We start from the raw sequence: 16,965 nt of genomic DNA on the forward strand, positions 1-16,965 counted from the left end.
GCTTCTCTACTAGCTTTAAAAACTCTTTGGCTATGTTTGTTTTAACTGCAGCGATATAGGGAGTGGTGAACCAAATAACCTTTCTTTTGCGATTTTTTCTCGCTGTGTTGTGCTTGTTGCTTGTATTGTATGTTGTGCATGTAACCTGCTATTTTTAAGGTCGTATTATACAGGTCTTTTTCTTTATTAAAAAGAGCTTCATTGACAGAGACATATTATAAATTCGCTTTTCAATCATTAATGGTAATTGCTCAATGATGTTTAGTTTATGGTAAGTTTTGGTGTTGATTTAACAAGGCAAATTTGTTTCCTTTCTAAATGGTTTAAAGCAGCCTGTAGTTAGATCAAGGGTGACATCTAGAAAATCTTACAATTTTGATGTTTGCATTGGTTGTGATAATGGAATGACCAATATTTAAAAAATATTCTCAGGTTTAAGGAAAGGTTTTGTGATTTTTTATTTAAAATTTTTCTGCCAAAAATAATTATTTTTTCAAAACACTTGTATATCCCAATAAATATGAACTGAAAATATTGTAAATTTATCAGTTTCTCCTGGTTAATTCAATTTGAAGGTAAGCCTTATAAATTTAATGTATTAGTTTAAACGGATCATTTAAAGATAACGCAGTAGCGAGTTTCATCCTTTTTCACAGTATCTTTTCTCCTATTTCTAGCACCTCTAACTCTGCGGGGAAATTTTCCTAACCCTCCGGGGCAATCATTAACATTTACCTAACTTAAAATAATCTATCAAATATATTAGGTTTATTTGGTGAGTAAATATGGATTTGATTGAAACTGTAGGAAAATGACTCACAGAATTATGAAATCACTTGTTTCTCTCTATAAATACATAGGCATTTTGATAGTTATTAATCAGTTTTCTATGTCCTTGAATTAAAATAGATTTTATTATTGTTTTCATAATTATAGCATAATTTCAAATACTTTTCTTACATAGTTTTGCAGGAGCAACTTGTTAAAATGAAGAGTAAACTATCAACATTTCTGTTTGCATTTGTTTTTGGTAAATACATCAATTTGAATTTGAAATATCTTATTTTTGAATTTGTTTTCGGATTTTGCCACATTAAAACAAAACTCACAATTTATCAGGTTACATTGTCAATTCTTCTTCTGGACAGCAAAATATAGGTAAATGTAATTATTTTTTAGAGATAATCTAGAGATATACACTTTAAATCAGCCAATAGGAAGTTACATTTTAGACATGTCATTGTTTAAAATATATTACAGATTTTGATATGTTAGTGCATAATTTTCTCATTTCTTTTGTTTTATGAGTCAGCTTTATATTTTTGTATATCTTTAATAAGCTTTTAATGTTTAAATTATTATATGTAAAATATGAAACATTTAACAAAACATATAACAATTTAGTTATGAATAGTTGCATTTCTTAGGATAAAGTTAGCTTTATAAAAATTGTATCATCAGGAAATTCTCTTATATTTTGTATATAACAAAAAATAAACAATACTTTTCTCTACTAAAAATCCCTTCATAAGTTTGTTAAAAAAAGGGGTCAGATAGATCATCTAAATATACTATGTCTATTAATTTTCCTAATATTAATGTAAATTTTTTTTGTTGATTGTCAATTCTAACTAACATTTAATTTACTTGTAAATTTCTTTTAGCATGTCCATTGACACGGCAAATAAATGTAATAGTTACTTGTGATGATGGTACAACTCCACAGGAAATGCTAAATGTCTATATGTCAATAGAGATAGTAATATGAATAATAAAATACATGACTAAAAAAACTATTTAACCATCTTTGCCACACTCAAACTTACCAAACAAGATTTAAAAAATATAGCTTTACAGATTATTAATTTATGCAACTAGCTACTCCGCCCCTAGCATCTAGGTTCTTAGTTTAGAAAGTGGTAAAAATAGTGCAGAAGAATATTCTAAAACCAGCCAAAGTATTATTTCTACAAAAAATTACTTCTTTGAATCTTGATATATAGTCAAATAGTTTATTTTCAAAGATTTTGCCAGCCACAATGATAAAGTGTTCAGCTTCTTCTACTTATGACACGTAATTAAAAAATTTATTATTATATAAGAATGATGATTGCAAGGTTATAAGTAATGCCTATTGTTTGATAATGATACTACTCTTCAGTAACAGTTACATTTTGGTATTATTTTATATTTCTCTTTTTACATATCTTTCTTAAATGCATCATTAAGTTTTATTAATTTTAGTATCACAATCTTTTCCTTCTTTAGGCGATACACTTGCAGCAAAGCTTTACAAGGACCCTACCAAAGAGGAGATAATGGGAGAGCCTGGGCAACTAAAGTATTCCTTTCTTTTATTTAAGAATTTAGTATTTTAATTGATAATAACACATTTTTCCTCAAATTATAATTAAAACTAAAAATCAGGGGCAAGGAGTTGGCGCATGGATTCACCTCGAGTTTAATGATCCCATTGTTGTAAAGGTAAAGCCATTCAGTATTGTTCAAGTTGGTTTTCCATCTTATATATTAACTAAATTAAAATACATATGATCATTGATTTCTTTTCTTTGTCAGATGGTAAGACTTTTGCAGAGGTATTATTCTCATGAAAATGCCAGGTAAAACAAAACAATAATTATAAAATTATTTTTTAATATCTATTTTATATTAATTACTTAACTGTTCATAAATTTTACCTGAAATAAATATCAAATTGTTAAGGCGTATAAGATTTGAATATGTTGATGACAACTCTTATGAGGTAAATTATTGTTTTAACTAATGTATAAAGTATTTTAATTTTTTTTTTGAAATTTAGTTCATAGTAAGCTAATTTTTTGATATTTGAAATTGTACTACAATTATATCTTTGCGAACAAAACAACACAAATATCAGAAAGCCTTCCTATACACTAAGTATTTAAATGGTTTTTTGGTTTGTAACCTAATTTTATATATTTAGGAAGCATTCTTGTCAAATTTTGGAAGCTTTGAATGGAATGATATCAGGTAAAATTGTTCATACATAGTTTTACTGCAAACATAGAGTTTTAAAAGATAGATTTATTTAATGAGTTTAAATTTGAAATTTTAAGACAAACATATGAATAATGAATTTAATAAAATTATTAAGTTTGAAACGTGTTACTCCAATCAAATCTTTGAGGATTAAAGTAATGGAGGTATCTAGTTAGTTTACTTTATTGATTATAATTATAACATTAAAAAAAAAACACTTCTGATGCAATGATTTTTCTTGTGCACTCTGGGACTGTAACATGTAACCGTCACAGATTTGATAAAATAACAAAAAACAAGGATGACAACACCCATAAAAGCGAAGCTCTGAAAAGTTAGGACAAATAAACATTAACACTTGAGTAGTGTCAGAACTGCATAATCAGAATATAAAGGTTTTAAAGTCGAAAAAAACAAAATATTAAGTAGAGATGTTGAAAAACTGCTTAAATACAGGATATTGTTTAAGGACATACTTAGGTTTTGAGGACTTGATTATAGATATGATTCGCTTAAAACAATGTACTTTGTTGTTCTAGGAATCAGTATTCCAAAAATTAGACCAATCAGATAATTTTATCACATAAAAATTTGTTGTTAAAAAAGTTTAAAAGCAATATGTTTAAAATTGATGTACGGACTTTCTGGTAACGATTATAGAGTTGCTTCACTTACTAACTCGTACCTAACTCCTATAGGAATCATCATGCAAAGTATGAAATTGATAGAACAATTCTAATATGCCTAAATTAACGAAAAGAGCTATCCAGTACGGACGGACGGACAAACCCTAATTATAGAAAAGCTTCACTTTTAAATACAATGATATATATTGGCTGGTATTATAAACATTTTTCTGCAGGTAGTAAATATTAAATATTAAACCATAAATAAATGTCATAGTTGTTGATGTGCTTATTTTTCTATCATACTACTATATTTTAACTGTTTTAGATGGTACCATATGGTGGACCAACATACGTTGGATTCAAAGGTATTCAAATAATTGGATGTCCTAATCTTTAATGTTTAGCTCTATCAAGTTGTGATTAAGTTGTATGATTTATATATTGTGATCACATTATATATATAGATATATCTTTGTTTGCTATTAATATTTAATCATGGAATAAAGTATAAGCATTATTTTTGAATTTTTTTATACACTTTTAAACACTCAATATAATCTAGAACTAGAAATATGACTTGTTTCTTTTTTCTTTTAAAAACTGAATTAAAAATGGGGGAGGTTTCGACTTCACTCACTCCCCCCCCCTCTCCCCCCAACCACCAGACGCTTCTAGGGGCGTAGCCGCCAGTGAATAGTAAGATAGAGAGTAGTAAATAATATTGAATATACTCTCTGCCAAACATTTAGCAAAGTTCATGGAAATTTGTGTTGGCTTCACAACTAAGATCATTTTGATTGGTTGGTTCATTAAGTTCAACCAAAAAATATAAAAGGGGTAATTTTGTGTATGGTCATTGAAGATGTACATCAATTTATCGGCCATTGTTTTATCCCTTTAGATCCCTGATTTTTCATATTAGGTTAGAGGAAGCTCTAAAATCAAAAGGAAGGATAAACGACCATTAACTATTGGAGAGTGTCATAACTTAAAAAGCAGAACATTATTTTGCAAGTCTATACAAAATGATACATAGGTTTGTTTTTGTAGCAAAATTGCATAAATATATATGTTTTAGGATTTGATTATAATATTTTAATTTATTGACTTAAGAATCATTATTACAAAAATCAGATAGGATTATCATATGTTTTAAGGACGTATGGTCTTTATGTTAAAGATTATAAATCGTACCTAACTGTCATAGGAATCATCATGCAAAGTTTGAGTTTCTAACATTCTAAATAGATATATATTTTTTTTGAAATTTAGATATGTTTTGGTGTACTTACTTATCCAATTATTTTGAAACTTTTCCAGACTCAATATGTAGAATATGCAATTTATATTCATACTAGCGGCTACGCCCCTAGAAGCCTCTAGGGGCACTTAATGTAGGAGGGGGAAAAGTCAACCTCATCCCATTTGAAATTTGAAATTTAAAAGAGTCAACAAAAAAAATTTGGAGGGGGGGGGGAAGGGGGATGAAGGCACCCTCTCCAAAATAGTTTAAAACCTTCCCAGGACATATAAGAAGCTTCACTGTAAAGGAGAACAATATCGGTTCAGTGGTTAGCGAGATCCTTCGGGACAGACAAAAAACGCTTACTACTTTATATAATAGGATAATTGTCCGCAGCTAGCCAGGGAATTGGAATAAGAATGATTCAAATAAAAAGGGGGCATGAGCTATATTCAACCAGGGATCTAAAGATAAGACAATGTTCGATAAATTGATGTACATCTTCTATAATAATACAAAAAATACCCCTTCTATAGATTAAAATTAGTGGTTGAAACTATTGAACACTTAACCTAATAAACCAACCAATCAAAGTTCACTAGAGTCGCCAAAGTTGTTAATCCAACAAAAAAAAAAAAGGTTGTTATAAAACTTTGTTATTTACTCTCGCTTTATAACTCACATTGTCCGTTTATCCATTCCATAATTATATATGTTTCACTACTTATGGTTGTTTTCATCCTTGTTTTAAAGTTAGTTGTATTACTTATACATAACATTAATGTTTCCGCTAAAATTCTAGATGTATGTAAATCTAAATAGTAATTTAAAATTAAATCAAGAAAAGACGACCTTTGATCCAGGATAAAATTATCTTGTTTGTTAGATTAATTATATATCATGTTTAACAAGAATGACAATACCCATTTGAGCAGAGCTCTAAAATCAGAAGAAGGACAAACGTACATTAACTCCTAGAACTTAATACGTAGAACATAAATTTGTAAGTCTAAGTAATTAAGCAATATTGCAACAAATTTTTGTACAATATTATTAAGCAGGGATCGGAAGCCTCACGTAAGCCGCGCATAAGCCTCAGTTTTAAACCTGCTTGTGAGCAGAATAAAAAAAATTAAGAAAGAAGGATTGTCTGCTAAAGAGCCGTTTTATACATCCAGCTGAATTTTATAGTGATAAAATCACGATTTCACTGAGGCTTACACGCGGCTTACGTGAGGCTTCCGATCCCTGTTATTAAGACTTGCATTTGATTGAAAAAATATTTAATTAAATCAATAAACTTTTTTATTAGAGATAATAAATATTTATTGATTAAATAAATCAATAAAAGTTAGATAATAAACATTTATTTTAATCTGTATAAATAGTTTTCAATAATATTAGCACAATTGACGTCAACTTATTTGCACTTTAGCGCAGATTTGTCCCCAGTTTTATAATAACAGAGTTTTCTTGTTCGTTAGCTTAACAACTTTGGGGACTTCAGTGAATTTTGATTGATTGGTTCATTAAGTTTGTGTTGATGCATTTCAACCACTCTGGGTTTAATCTACAGAAGGGGTAATTTTGTGCATCATCATTATTGGGGACGTACATAAATTCATAGCCCATTGTCCTATCCCATTAGCTCCATTATTTTAAGTAGCTATATAATTCTTCAAAAATCACAAAACCTTGCATGCTCATCTTTATATAAAAGTAATAAGATCTAAGTGTGTTTGTCTACCAAAGGATCTCGCTAAACAGTGGACTGATATGGCTCTCCTTTACAATGTTGCTTCTTATTGGCCCATACACATATTTTAAAGGAGGGTTGTAAAAATAAAGTATATTGAAATGTTCCATAATGAAAACAGTTTGACTTAACTAGAGCATTTGACTCCAACCTAACAAACAACTATACAGAATTACGCGAAAAAATACATTCTTTTTATAATATTTTGTCTGTGGCAGCTTGTAATATATATAGAAAAAGTTTAATTAATTTAAAGGGATAAGACAATGGATAGTAAATTATCTACATCCCAAAATACACAAAATTATCCTTGAAATTAGTGGTTAATTCGTTTGGACACTTAATAAACTATTCAATATTCAAGTCCCCAAAGTTGTTAAGCCAACGAATAAGAAAACGTTATTATAAAACTTTGGGGACTAGTGTAATTAACATCCAAATGTTAATTTGTCTAATTGTCATTGTAATCTCCCTCAATAACTATTGGCGAATTAAATTTATTATTTCAACTACTCTGCAACCCACTGTATGTATGTCAGCGTATTTTTACGGTTTCCCTATTAAGAGTAGAATTTAATAATTATTTCTTAATTATCACAAAACCTCTCAAATTATAAAACTTTTTAACCTCTTTACTAATGGGAAGGGTTGTTTTAAGATTACCTTATATATAGCTTCGAAACCGATTAATATCCACAGGCTTATAACCTGCTCTCCATAGACGTCCAAGGGGGGCCGGGGGGGGGGGGGTAATATAACGAATTTGGGGGTGCCGTAGGCTATTTAAAATGTACCCCTACCCTGGCATTTGAGAAATTTTACCCCCCCCCCCCGCCCCCCCAAGAAACGAATTACCCCCCCCCCTAAAATTTTTTTATCCCCTCCCCCCCAAAAAAATGATTGGACGCCCCTGCTGCTCTCAGCCATACAGAAAAATTATGTACAGCACATCATATTACAGACAATACATAAAATACGATACCATAAAAGTAATACTAGTTTTGTTAGGTCAGGCCTTCGACCCTTCGCGGCTACAAAAACTGGATTTAATTTAATACCCATGGAAAGCTGTCTATAATATGATGCAATACATTATTATTAGTCTTTTATACAGTCCACAGGCTTAGTGATCCTGCATGGGTTAGTCATAATCTGTCAATCAAAATTCAAAACTCCCCAAAGTTGTTAAGCCGACGCATAAGAAAGCGCTAATATAAAACTTTAGGGACTCGTGTTATAAACGGCCCATTGTCCCCTCTTTCTATAACTAGGGTCAGTCCGTCCGAGACAGATAACTTTTTCCGTTAATTAAGGAATGTTAGAATTGTCCTATCGATTTCAAACTTTGCATGGTGATTCTTGTAGTAATTAGGTACGATTTAGAGAGCATAGCAACTCTATATTACCAAAGTGTCCTTACGTCCATTTTAACATGTTGATTTTTCTAATTTTTTAACAACAAATTTTTATGTGATCTAATTGTACATTTGATCTGATTTTTGGTATATTGATTCCTGGGACAACAAAGTACAATATTTTAAGCGAAGCTACTTTATAATCAAGTGCTAAAAATGTAAGTATGTCCATAAACATTATCCTGTATCAAGCAGGTTTTCAACAAATTACCTTCCAGAACGGGACGCTTTAAAATTTAAAACAAAAACAAAAGGATTCTTCTTGAAAAAACATTTTTTTAGTTACGTCTTATTAGTCAGAATCTTTACAAATTACACTTATTACTTATCTTTTAGTTGCTAAAGCTAAAATGCATCTGTAGGTTTTAGAATTTGCAATAATTGGTGCTGACTCATTTCTAAAAATAAAATTAAATGAATTGGCCTTGCAAATAATTAGCTCTAAATCTACAAGTGTTTCTTTATACACGTAATAATTGCTCTTCTTTGTTGCATTTTAAAATGATTAATATTTGACTTTGGGAATTAAAGTACGTTAGAAATAAATTAATAACAAAATCTAATAAAATTTTTAAGTATTGACACTGGTCCTAGAACAACGCAGGATTACCAAACGTCGGAGTGGAAACTTAACTCTACAATGATTTTAAAATTGAATCTTGAAGCAATTAAATCTGCATAACGTTTCTGTACATGTAAATATCATTTCTATATGGTATTTAGGAAATTATGTACAGAAATATTTTAATATTATTTATTTTCGCCTGACTACAAAATAAAGAAGGATGACAAAAAACAAGTACAAAGAAGTGCAAAAAAAGAAAGCTAGATTTTTGGAAACAGTTATAGAACTAGTTAGAATAGGTAACGTAGCAAATCTAGCATTGATATCATATTTTACCCAAGTATGGACTATTCCATTTATGAAAAAAAATTGATATTAGGCCAGGGTTTTTCCACAATCGAGCTCCAGGTAAAAATGACTTGTGAAAAGCTGTTCTCCTACACATTAATAAATGTGTTGATTTAAAGGTTTTTGATTGTTAAGCAAGTTTAAAGGAAAAGAACTCTGAAAATTGTGTGTTTTAGAACAAAATTAGTATCTCCCTACCTGTGTATAAAATTGTGGCGAGATGTCTTTTTATTCCTTTTCCATTGCACATTCAAAATGGATTTTAACAAATTTCTACCTTATATTAATTTTTTAATATAATAAGATCCACTAACACAATCACATTGCTTGGGGAATTGACAGCATAGACCCAAAAATGGCCGAGTTTTATAGAGGTTTTTTCATTTTTAGAAACGATGCCTTAACTATAAAATTTATTATTTATTTGTGTTTGCCCACTATAAAAAATTAATTTATCTTAAAATTAATAAAGTAAACAAAACAATATTGACGTTGTCAAAAAATTATAAAACTGTAAAAACCTGGTATATATTTTTTTTTATTACAAGCTGTGTTGAATACAATAATTTCGGAAAGTAGACATTATTACCAATTTTTATGATACCAATAACAAAGTTCATGTTAACAGCACTATAGATTTAATTTGAGGAGGCTTTTAAATCTTTATCTTAGGACTATATAGATAACTTTCTTCCTTACAACTTTCCTAAATAGTTTAACTGTCCATAGCAATGTGAACTGAACCAGTGAAAATGTCTGTTTATATGTTGTATTTAGTAGCGAAGCTACTCTATAATTCACTTTGTCTATCCATCAGTCAGTCCAGATTTTTTTTCAATGAATTGGTAATTAAAATTAATATGTATTTGCCTTTTAGAAAAGGATTTTACATCCTAATAAATATATGTATATTATTTCAAATTGTAGCTCATTTATGACACTATACATGGTATACTCTGCTTTTACACCTACAAAATGAATGTAATTATTTTAAATTCCTGAAAATCATAAAAATCTGTAAATTGCTATATGCATTTTCAATATTTATTCAATAAATGAACTGATTTTTGAAAGACATATTTGTTAAATGTTCCTAAACTTGATATCCTTGTTAGAATGTACTATAGTATATGAATAAAAAATATATCATTATTTTTTGTCAAAACTTTTAAAGCTAGCTTTTTAATAATTACGTTTAAATTCTGTTAAATTTACTGATAATTATCATCTAATAATTCATCGCTTATTTTCAAGGTCTTACTATTCTAATTATATATACATTATTATGTTTAATAAGAAAATTCCGACATTCATCTTAGTTTATTTTTTTTCAAATCTTTGAATTAAATATTTAAATAAAATTACACACTACAAATAATAAAAAACAGGTTTTGGTTACAAAACACAAACAAATTAATGGAAACACTTTTAAAAAGATAGCATTGATTTTAAATGATAAATATGCTCTAAATTTTTACAAAAACAAGGCAAAACATTTATTATTTGTCGTTGATAACAATATCTTATTCTTATAGTCTTATTTACAAATAGTTTTACACTAAAATCTTTTGATTTAATTGTTTTAACTCTTGTACATTAGGTCACATGACTTTAATTAATAATAAAGGTCCCCCAAATCCTTATACCAAAATGTTTGGTGATTTTGATTAATAAGTAAAGTTCCTTCAAACCTTATTCCAATGACAGCTTATGAGCTTTCTAGCAGCTAAGTGAGAAAGCAAAAATTTTATCGATAAACAACCTTCTGCAAAGTGATAGGTCTTTGAATTAAGAAACCTTATTGCTATCTGTTTATACATCTATACTCTAAATTTATTGCAGCACCAGTAGTACTAAATTTTTTTATTTTAAATTTTCTTTTAATTACCTCTTGGGGCGAAGCCGCTAGTACATATATATAACACTAGACTAGTGTCTATATGCGTGTATTAGGGTGGGTCGATTTGAAAGCTTTTTGGGATTTTCACATTACTACACATTGGCAAGGGTTACTGGGCCAATATAAAACCCTGTGAAACTTGAATGGGGTTTTGTAATCTAAAAACAATGGGCGCGGGGGGGGGTATACAATGTGCCATCCCCCTTATAAAACTGAAATTCCTTTAACCCTTACAGATCAAGCCCCAATTCCCACCTTAATAGATCAGGGAGGGGGGGGGGCCTAAAAGAGCCCCCCCCCCTCTATCTCGGCTCCTGGTACAGATAAAGACATAAAAAATTTTTCTTGTGGTTCATGTGTATTTTTAGGGAAAATTACTTTTTCTAGTCATAGCAGTCAGACCGCTCCTTAGCCACTTTTTAGCGGCCAGCCGCTAAATTTTAAAACAGCTGTAGAGCGGCCAATTTTGAAGCTAGGATGACCAAATTTAAAGACGAACTTTTATTTTTCATAACAAAAAAATTACTTTTTCTGATCATCGCCGAAAAATGGCAAATAATGGAAACCGCCATTTTCGGCGGTTACGGCGGTAAAACGGCGGTTGGCGGCGCAAATTAATATTTTTATCTGTTTATTATTGCTCAAGGATTTACCAAAAAAAATATAGGTCTCTAGCTGTAATAGAAGCCACGATATTCATGATATATGTCTGTAGTAAAAGCCGGACAAAAATCGGTCATAAAGTCGGTCAGGGAGCGGTCAAACGGTCATAACACCACTTTCTCAGATGGTCATTGATATCTAAGTATTCACCAACAAAATTTTAGGTTTCTACCTTATACACAAAAGTCATAATGTAGAAATTAAGATTTATTTAGAATTTTTTCTAATTTTTTTGCTACCCAACTGACTTTGACCGGACACCACGACTGACACAGACCAGATATCCTAATAAAATTAACTCTTGCCGACGTATAATTACTAAACTTAAAAAGTCATGAAGTTACAGCTCTCAATCTTACCTACAAAAAAAATGAGATTGAAAAAACTAGAGGGGGGGCTCTTTCAGCCCCCCCCCCCCGATCTGTAAGGGTTAAACACAGGCATGTTGCAAACAAAATAACCGCATTGAAATGCTGATTACGAATCTGAAAACCGTTTTGAAAAATATTGATTCAGTCTGAACTGATTTTCAAATAACCTACCAAAATAAACAGTTTTGACTAAATCAGCTGTTTTAGGTACTTAATTCGATCTTATTTGAGCTAGGATCAATATTTTTTAAAATAGTTTTTAGATTTGTAATCAGCATTTCAATGCGGTCATTTTGATATGCAACATGCCTGTGTTTGAAGGAATTATAATTTTTGGTTTTATAAAGGGGCAGGCAATTTTTATACCCCCCGCGCGCTCGTTGTTATTAGATTACAAAATCCCATTCAAGTTTCACAGGGTTTTATATTGGCCCAGTAACCCTTGCCAATGTGTAGTAATATGAAATTTCAAAATCGACCCACCCTAGCATGTATTGGAATAAACTGAGCAGGTTTTCTTAGGCATTTTAGGCCATAAAAGTAAAAGTGTGGTAGTCGGACAGACAGACTGTCATTTCCTAGAGCATACTACGCTCTGAGACTCCCGGCAAATGCAGGTGTTAAAGCTCCACCCATCACATTCCTAAGCCAACTCTTTCTTCTATTTTGACCGCCAAAGAATGCGGTCAAAGTTATCACCCGCCGATATGGGGAGGGAGTTGCCCCTCCCCCCTTCATGCTTCAGATAACCTACCCTTTTCCGGGGGACGTCTACCTTACCCCCCACAGGGGCCTGCCCACCTGCTATTCACCTGGCTGCAGCCCCCCATCTTCTCCTCACCCATTTTCTACCTAACCCAATATTGTAATCTGTTTGTATATAAAGCCATTAATTTGTTGTGTATAATCAGTTCTAAATAAATATTCAAACTGTAACTACTTGAAGTACTTTATTGATAGAATCCTTAAGGCTAGGGGCTCTTTTGACCGGACTCGCTCAGTAGGGTTGAACTGCTTCACCCCTACCACAAAAGAATATAATTATGGTTTTAAGCAATTTATTCTTATTTGACCATTTGTATACCAAATAGTTACTTTATAGTTTATAGTTTACACCACATTTAAAAGACTGATTATATTTATTCAATTGATAATTCGTTGGTTCCTAAGTTTTAACCCAACGAATTTAAACATTGAGCTTAAATTTTTATTAATAGAACCAAAGTCCCAGCCTTAAATATAAATAGTTTATTACTTAAATGATTACCATGTATGTTTATTTTATAACTAATTGATATTTGTTAATTCAGGAGTCATTTTGACACCTTTCTACCTATTCAATAAAGAGTGTATACAAATCCCTGTTTGATTCGATGGTCCAAACTCTATGAATGTTTATACTGTCACAGATCTCAAACAGACAATAATTCACACCACGGCCTTACCTACCTGGTCATGACACCATGTTTGCATTTAATCAGAAACTGCTTAGTTGTTGTGCAGCTTCACAAAAAAATTTAAAATTATGATTGATTTCCTGATATCATATTTAAACATCTCAAAATATTGGAAGACCAGAAAAGAAATCTTGTATTATTGTAATGTGTATCATACTTTTTGGCCAGTCTGTTGAAATGATGTGTACATTTGTTTGATTATTTCAATAGGCAATTAAATATATACATACTCTAAATCAGCCACCCTTCCCTGATTCACATCACATAGCCCCTTAATGGCCCCTTAATTGTCTCTCCAGCGCCCTTCATCCCTTTGCCTCTCCATCCCACCTTTTATGTAATATAAATTAGGCAAGAGGTAACGTTGTGGCATAATCAAGATAAAATAATTTACTTTTGCTCAACAAATGGTATTACTGTCACATTCTAATTCTTTGTTAAAAGTTTGGACACTAATAGTTTTGAACCAGCCAATCTAAGTTCAATAGAAGTACTTAAATTGTTTTATTATAGTCAACAAATAAACACCTTTTAAATAAAGAATAAAATTGATGACCCAATAAATTTAATATAAAAAGAAGTAAAAGATATATTTTTTCAATATACATTAATGAAAATTTTAAATAGTTAAATTTGTTTCGAATTAGACCAATTGATAAAGCCAGATAAAACTAGAAATTTCAAGAAAAATGTAAAAATATTTCTATGAAAAAAGAAACATATGTAGATGAAAAGCCAATTATTTGCAAGGCCAAAAAATTGTCTAAAATCATTTGCGTGGATAGGACTTTGCCTGGGGGGTGAGCAAAGCACACATTAGAACATTTCGAAACCAACCCTTGAACAGCAAATATGGTTGCTAATTTACATAATTTTAACTTGGTCCCCTTCCCCCAACTTGACTGTATTAGTAGGTGTATGAGGGGGTTGCGTCCCTAAATTACAGGTGAGCTGTAGGAGGGTAACACTTATCAAACACATTTAATTTTGTGTCATATATCCCTAAATCCCCCTTCTGCACGCCTCTGTCTGTCTGTTCATTCATTTTCTTTTAATTTTCCTTCAAATGTCTACGCTTTTATTAAATGCAAAAGTTTTCATTGTTATGAAATAGTTGTTCATCCGTCCGGCCGTTGGTATGTGATGAATAGCATTTTGTTTGTTTATGTATGTTAGAATTGTCCTATCTATTTTTAACTACATATGATGATTACTTTAACAATTATTACATCCATAGTCTCAATAACTATATTAAGCATTTGTATTTATGTAATTTTTCAATAGATTTATACAAAATTGAGGTTAAAATTAAATGCAGTTTTAATCTACATTTGTTAATATTAGTATTAATGACCGCTTTAATTGATATTGTCATCCTTGTTTTTTTTTAATTGCTCTAATTATTGCAAACGTTCAAGGAATTTTGAAACATTTGTATCAAATCATCATTGAATTTAGGCATGATAAAATTTCAATGAATTTAAACATAGAATAAAAAAAATTATTGAATTAATGATTTTTTCCATTATTGAATTTATGATTCATAAAATTTAAAATTACAATATCTAGCAAGAATTAATATTTTGAATAATTTTGTCTGAACCTCCAAACAATAGCACACCAATATCTCACAGACAGTATTTATAAAAACTTTTATATAATTAGTGTCCGTCCGTTTGTCCATAATGGTTAGCTCTTATCGTTAATTTAAGCATTTTAGAATTGTTCTTTTTGATTTCATACTTTGCATGATGATTCCTACAACAGTAAGGTATACTTTAGGAGGCTTAGCAACTTTTTAGTCGTAATCTGAAAGACTGTACTTTAATTTAATACATGCTGATTTTTACCTTTCTAGACTTTTCGTATGATTTCTAGGAAAACAATTGAAAGTGTTGTCCATTTGTCTACTTTCTTATTTTAGAGCTTTGTTTTTTGTTTATGGTCATTTTTCTTATTTATTCTAATACTGACAGTTTTTGCTTAAATTCCAAATTATGCATTATGAATAATATGTACATATATTTTTTAGAACTAAATCTCCATTGGTTTATGTTTAATTTATGTCTATAACATATAATACAAAGTAAAACGATGTCTGTTCGTCTGTTTTTTTATATATCCATATAAAGCTTAAGATCTTAGTAACAACTGTTATAAAAAGATGTCGTGATTTTTTTAGTTTTATGTTTACTTTTTATGACACTGCTTTATAGTTAATTTTTTCCAGATGTCCTTCCATGATTTTTGAGCATTGATACTTATGGAAGTTGTCATTATTGTTATTATTCATATCTTAAGACCTTAAATAAAGTAATATAATTACCATCATGCAATCAAAAGTGTATCGAAGGGAAGGCTTCTCTTGAGTCATTTGTCGTGCTCTGTATGAAATCCCATATGACGTCAAAACCTTATCCCAATGCAGTGAAAACGACAATTTTCTTTTTCCTCCGGCATCCAACAAGCGCGGCATTTTTATGATATGATTTTTTGCTTTATCTGATTCTCGAATATGTATGTAGTTTTAATGTGTTCTTTTTTGTTTTAGTTGCATGGTTTTCATCTTTTTGGAATAAAGAGATTCAAAATCAATCTGGTTGTTTATATCTAATCGAACAGCAAGTAGTGGTTAAAATTCATAGCTGCGGTTTGACTCTTGCTTAATATCTAGAGATTTGTCCTGCAGCAAACATTAACATAAACATATTAAATGATGATTAAATTTCATGTAGATCTGATATCTATAGAAATTTTCTGTGAATATTCTCCTGATCCTAAGTCATTTTATATGTTCCACTTTCATTAATATGAAATTTATTATTGTTTATTAATGGATATTTTCTTTATTGTAATGTTTAAGAACAAGTCCTGTAAATAATGTTATCTTTGTTTAATATATCCTTTACTATTTCCGTAAATACAAATATTTAAAATTTAAAGTAGCTGGATGTACATAAAAGTTGCGGGTTTCTCTAACACCATATCTAACCCAATTAAATTTTTTTTGTGTGGGATAAGACAATGTCTGATTAACCCATTAGTGCCGAGCGCCACTTTTATGGACCGATCGAGCTGAAAATCTCAGGGAAGCTTTATAATGGTAAAAACGGAATTCCAATTTTTTTGTTTTGCTCTAGTGGCGTGCACAGGAAAGTTGCAGGAAAACCCGGTTCGGCGCGAGTAAAGAAACCATTCGGCATTAATAACCGTTTTTGGCGTTTTTTGGTGCTTTCCCCCGGCATTAAAGCCCATTTTCGACCTAAATACCCGGTTATTTGGCCCAAAAAATTAAAAATGTAATTTTTGAACGCCCAAAGTGAGATGAACACTTTTTAAAACTACGATACGATCCGTAATTGAAAACTACATAACCTCATGTAATTGATAGAGCTACAACTAACATACAAAACAATTTATATCACATTTAAGATTTTGGCTATAGGTACCGCGCTTTTCGGTTAAAAAAGCCCATTTCGAGGAAGTTTTAAAACTTTTGATATTATATGTGGACGGGTATCTTTACTCGCGCCGAGCAGGGCAATAAAACTAGCAGGTATTTTTACTCACGCCGAGCCAGAGCTATATAGAACGTAA

The 16,965-nt window shown here is 30.6% G+C and overlaps 1 protein-coding gene across 2 annotated transcripts; it reads left to right on the plus strand.

Annotated features, from left to right (window-relative positions):
- Positions 1-442: 442 nt before the first annotated feature.
- LOC145333858 (uncharacterized) lies at positions 443-4,167 on the plus strand. Of its 2 annotated transcripts, none has more exons than XM_080179116.1 (12): positions 443-575; positions 965-1,030; positions 1,120-1,158; positions 1,665-1,724; positions 2,023-2,074; positions 2,269-2,341; positions 2,428-2,484; positions 2,578-2,621; positions 2,725-2,764; positions 2,966-3,012; positions 3,137-3,185; positions 3,976-4,167. In XM_080179116.1, exons 2-12 carry the CDS (start codon positions 988-990, stop codon positions 4,045-4,047), a joined length of 576 nt encoding a protein of 191 aa, XP_080035242.1. In that variant the 5' UTR covers positions 443-575; positions 965-987; the 3' UTR covers positions 4,048-4,167. The 2 variants fall into 2 exon arrangements, with proteins under 2 accessions (XP_080035242.1, XP_080035243.1); XM_080179117.1 differs by having other exon boundaries at positions 488-575; positions 973-1,030.
- Positions 4,168-16,965: the final 12,798 nt, after the last annotated feature.

Source organism: Acartia tonsa, chromosome 12 (assembly GCF_053477335.1).
Source record: "Acartia tonsa isolate MP-2025a chromosome 12, ASM5347733v1, whole genome shotgun sequence".
NCBI lineage: Eukaryota > Metazoa > Arthropoda > Copepoda > Calanoida > Acartiidae > Acartia > Acartia tonsa.